Source organism: Monoraphidium neglectum (genome assembly GCF_000611645.1).
Source record: "Monoraphidium neglectum strain SAG 48.87 unplaced genomic scaffold scaffold03186, whole genome shotgun sequence".
Classification (NCBI taxonomy): Eukaryota; Viridiplantae; Chlorophyta; class Chlorophyceae; order Sphaeropleales; family Selenastraceae; genus Monoraphidium; species Monoraphidium neglectum.
In genome coordinates, this window is record NW_014010442.1 from 2,270 (window position 1) to 7,015 (window position 4,746).

General features: G+C 63.6%; 2 protein-coding genes across 2 annotated transcripts; one reads left to right on the top strand and one right to left on the bottom strand.

The window, feature by feature from the left end:
• Nucleotides 1–1,290: 1,290 nt before the first annotated feature.
• On the top strand, nucleotides 1,291–2,275 carry MNEG_12322 (hypothetical protein; the record flags this gene model as incomplete). Its single annotated transcript, XM_014039205.1, has 4 exons — nucleotides 1,291–1,354; nucleotides 1,583–1,734; nucleotides 2,035–2,124; nucleotides 2,240–2,275. 4 exons carry the CDS (start codon nucleotides 1,291–1,293, stop codon nucleotides 2,273–2,275), a joined length of 342 nt encoding a protein of 113 aa, XP_013894659.1.
• A 1,366-nt stretch (nucleotides 2,276–3,641) lies between these two features.
• Nucleotides 3,642–3,862, bottom strand: MNEG_12323 (hypothetical protein; the record flags this gene model as incomplete). The annotated part of the gene is made up of 1 exon (XM_014039206.1): nucleotides 3,642–3,862. A coding segment is annotated over one exon (221 nt), but the record flags the coding sequence as incomplete, so codon positions are not given.
• Between the last annotated feature and the right edge of the window lie 884 nt (nucleotides 3,863–4,746).

A 4,746-nucleotide genomic window follows, 5' to 3' on the forward strand; every position in this document is an offset into this window, starting at 1 on the left:
CGTGATGCGGGTGATGCGTGAATTGTGTCCAAGCGCCCAGCGTGAGACTGGTCGGCAGTGTTCCCGAATTCCTGAGCTGTCCCTGGTCTCTTTGACGCGCAGACTCCCGCGGTGATGAGGAGCGCGGCCGCCATCTACCACAAACCGAGCCACAGCCCGGCGAGGCAGTGTGCAGCCCAAGCATGCTGCTACATTCGAGACAGGGTGATGCACCCCGTTCGTAGCAAGAAATTGCACGGGGGGGGGGGCTCTCCTCCGCCCTAGGGTAGCACGGAGGCAAGGGGGGTTGAGGTGAACGCAGGGGGGGGAGGGGTTGGAGGGCCCTAGTTCCATCCAACAAGTGTCGTGCGCTCTGTCCATCTGTACCGGATTTGCAGGAGCACCGATACGGGTTTCTGACCTACCTCCAAGCTACATTCTTCATCAAGCGGATTGAACAAGACTCGTACGCCGTCACCCCCGCCATCGCGTGCACGGCCACCAACCCCAGCGTGGCCGAGATGCTGGCATGTGATCACCTGCGCGGATTAGTGCATCACGAACTGCTTTCATCTAGGGGCCCACGAATAGCTTGGATACCTGGCCGATCGTAGTAATTGTTTGCAGCATGGATTGGACAGCGCATATCTGTTGATGGTCCTAAGCAAGGGCGCCTGTACCACCCACACACCTTTGTGCATGCATTGGTTGGACGTGCAGTGACATGATGCGTGCCCACACCATGCCGCACTTGGTGTTGCAATGTATGTACGCAGGAGCGCCACACCCGACCGACCGCACCACCTTCCAACCCTGCCTCTTGCAAACAGACATCACCCTCAAGTCGCTGGAGGAGGGCCCCTGGCCACAGGCCCCCCGGCCGGACCCTGCCAACCCCAGCTCCAGCGCGCCAGCAGGGTACGCTCGCCCCTGGACGCGTTCGCAGGCACAGGCGCCGGGGCGATCAGCTGCACAGGGCGTGGGCGCCCAGTTGGGTCGCCAGTATTCATCCTATCCAGAGGGTGCCGTGCAGGTTGGGAACATCCTTCTGGGGACTGGCCGCTGCGGCGACGTCAGGCAGGGCAGGTGAACTTCCATCGTGCGTGGCACTGCAATGTCCAGCTGCGATGCCGTGATGACAGCATGATCATGTTCACGTTTATTGCCGGTCGACCTGCCAGCAACTTGCCTGACGAGTATTTGGTGCTTCGTGTTTGGGGACGGCACCCTGCCCACCCACCCACCCACCCCATGTAGCGGGTCACTCCACACTCCTTGCGCAGCTTCCTTGGGACGCGCTGTGCCCTGAAGATGGCAGACACCTGCAAGCAGCGAGGTGTCGTGGCGAGCCTCAAGCACGAGGCCCTGGTGTACGGTGCGTGCTCCTCCGACGCGCGCGTCACGCACATCGGGCCTCTCAAGAGCCCCTCGCCCGTGACGACGGTCGCACCTGCCTTTGCTGCTGTCACAGGCGCTGTTTGCCGTGCTACGCAGCAGCCTTGCCTCCGTCCGAGAGCCGCAAGCCTTGTGTCCTGTCAGCATGCAGTGTCTTGACTGAAGGTTGCACCACCTTGGCGCTTCCGTCATGCTGCTGGCAACGCAGAGCACCTGGCTGCGCTGCAGGGCACGGTCATCCCCGTGCTGCTGGGTTGCGGCTTCTGGCGGGACGAGGGCATCTTCCTGGTCGCCACCTCCATAGTGGAGGGCGAGCACCCCAGCTCTGACACTGCCGCCGCCTACCCTGCGGCCGAGAAGGTGCGGGGCCACGGGCACACGCATTGTGCAACGGCCAGTTTATGTATCCACGTTATCATGGGTTCGGTCCACACTGCACGGCTTGTGGCGGCCATATGCATGGTGGCTGAGAGGAAGCCGCGCACGGGCATGACACAGCGAACGCATTGCTGCCGCACGAGCCGCCAGCATATTGCAAGGCAACGCCGCCAGCACCCGCCACCCGCAGCCGCGTCATGCACGTGCAGCTACCATGGCCCCATGACAACGGCGGCCTGGGCCCTGGTGTCGTTCGGCGCGACTGGCGTGACATTCCCCCAGGCTCTGCGCATGATACATGTGATGGGCGTGGTGCATGGCGACATCCGCGAGGACAATATTCTGGTGTCAAGGCAGGGTGCCGCCTTCAAGGTGGGTGTAGGTGCCCACGGACGGAGCAGATCCCAAGTGGCAAACATGCACCCTTCTGTTTGGAGACTCTACTTGCTGCTCTGCCGGTGTTGTTGTGCTTTGCACTCGGTGGCAGGCCCCAGTGGGCCTGCAGAACGGTTCTGGACCCTGAACCTACCAACCATTTCGGTTCCGGGGAAGCTGAGGCTCTGTGGGCGCGTCATATCGTATGTGTGCCTGAAACCAGGGAACGTATGGAGCTGGTCAAGGCTCCATTCTTACTCTCTGATGGTCAACTCATTGCGCAGACAAGCAAGTTTGGTTGATCGGAGGGCTAACATGCCGTCGTGTGTGTGCAAGTGCCATTTGTGTGTGTTTTCTGCTATCAAAACGCAAACAGCGTGGCAGACACGCCTTCCACGCCTGATTCACAAGCAGGTGTGGCTCCTGGACTTTGAGAGCAGCCGGGTCGCAGCAGCACCCGAGGAGGTCTCCGAGGAGGTGGCAGCGCTGCAGGCAATCTTTCGCCCTCTCGATGAAGGCCACGCCAGGAGTGAGTTCCGTGTGTTCCCACACCATTTGCTAACGTCCTGGGATCGAGCCTGCTGTGCAACACACCCAGCCCTCCACACTCACAGTCCCACCTTGGCGGCGACTCGCCTGCATCGGTGGCGCAGGGTTCTTGCAGGACTGATGGCACGGCCGGAGTGGAGCTTCGTGCCGCTCAGCCTGTGTCCGTGTCGGAGCGTTGAGCCTGACGGGCATGCCTCACATACAGCATACCTGGAGGCGGTGACAGAGAGCACGGGTTGCAGCAGCATGTTTTGAGCTGCAGCCAGCAGTCCGCCAGCACATCCAGGGCGACTTGTCCTACCAGCGACTGCTTACCGCAGTCATCCACACTGTGGCACCTGAGCGAGCCGCAGTAGTTGCAGCACAACTGTGTCCTTCTGATCCTTTTTCCCAGCACAAAGCATTGTGTCTGGGGCAAGGTTGCGAGCGTGCTGGGACCCCACAGCTACGCGTGCACTAGGGGGCTGAATGTGCGTGGCCCTGTCGTTTGTTGTCTGCGGTGTGGGCAGGGCGTCACCCACTCCTATGGCAGCGTGCGGGTGTCAAAACAATGGATTGCGAGGACACACAAGCCGAGTGCTGTTGACCGTGCGGCACGGCGCGCTGGCACGACAAATGGGGCTGGTGAGCTGCCCCTGGTGCCTCGGGTTCTTGTGCAATACCGGGCTGTAGTGATACCACCAGCAATCAAGGGGGGCAAGGCGACCAGGCAGTGAAGAAGGCTGTGCCTTGCATATAATACAGGGTCTTGTTGGATTTTCGTATGTATTCAAATTACCCCTGATTGTAAGAAGTACTGACGCTTCAACGTGCTCACATCAATAGAAGTACTGCCTTCACATTGGTTGCTGTGTAAGAATCCACACACGTGTGGCTACCAGGCCAGCATGTCTCAGCTGGGTCATGGAAGCCCACCCCGCAGCTGCTCACAGCGCCGCCCGTCGCCGGCAGACCGCATCCTGCGCCTAGAGCCACGCCTGCCAGCCCTCAAACATCCGCGACAGATTGTCCACGCTGGTGGCAGACGCAAGCAGCCCGTCAACGCACCGCCGCACAGCCGCCTGCTCGTCTTCCTGCACTGCGTCGGCCGCGCCTGCGCCGGGGCCGCCTGCAGCCGGGTCCGCAGCGCCCAGGCGCGCCAGGCAGCGGCGCAGCGCGGCTTGCACAAACGCCTGCCGTCGCGCCTCTGCATGGGAGGGTGGCGAGCGACGCGGAGCTGGAGTGCGACCCAACAGGCGGCCGCGTCGGCTGCACGCAGTAGCCCCAAGAAAGCCTTGCCCAGCCAGCCCGGCCCTCCCAGCCCCTGCCACCGGGACCCCCCCCCCGGCACGACCCCCACAACCATTGCACCCCCACCCACCTGCTCGCCGCCCGCGGCCCGGCGCACGTCCAGCGCCCTCACTGGCGCCGACGCCGTGCGGCGTGCCGTCTCCGGCCGCGGCCCCCTGGTGCCCGTGGTGGTCTTGCAGTATGGAGGCGGCCACCATGCCGGCCGCTGCGGCGAGGCCGTCCAGCTGGCGGCACAACTCGGTGAATAAGATGTGGGTCTGCGGCGTCGAGGGGGATACAGAGCAGGAGTGGATGCGCGGAGCCCACGCCTCTGCACACGCGCCCATATTGATGAGGACGGCTGCGCCCTAGGGCGGCGAATGCTCACGTGGCTGGCCCCCTGCCTACGGGGCACTTAGTTCCTTGCGTGTGCGTGCTGGCGCTGTGGTGATAGCGGGGCATTATCTAGGCCGCCGCCCTGCACAGGCGACGACCCTTGCGCCCCCTGCACCACCACCCACGCCCCAGCCACCCCACGTCCTACACGAGACAGCCCAGCAACGAAGCCGCTTGCGCAGGATGCGCCCGTGACTACTCACCTGCCCGAGCTCCGCCAGCTCAGCCTGAAGCTGCCTCACAGGCGCGTCGAGGGCCTCCAGCAGGGAGTGCACCAACTGGACTTGTGAGTCCACCTCATGCTGCACCTGCGGCCGTGGTGCCGCCGCGCCGCCTGGCCCCGGCTGCTGCGGCTCGGGCGCCCGCCAGGCCTGCAGCGCGGCCTCTAGGCCGGGCGCCGCCGCC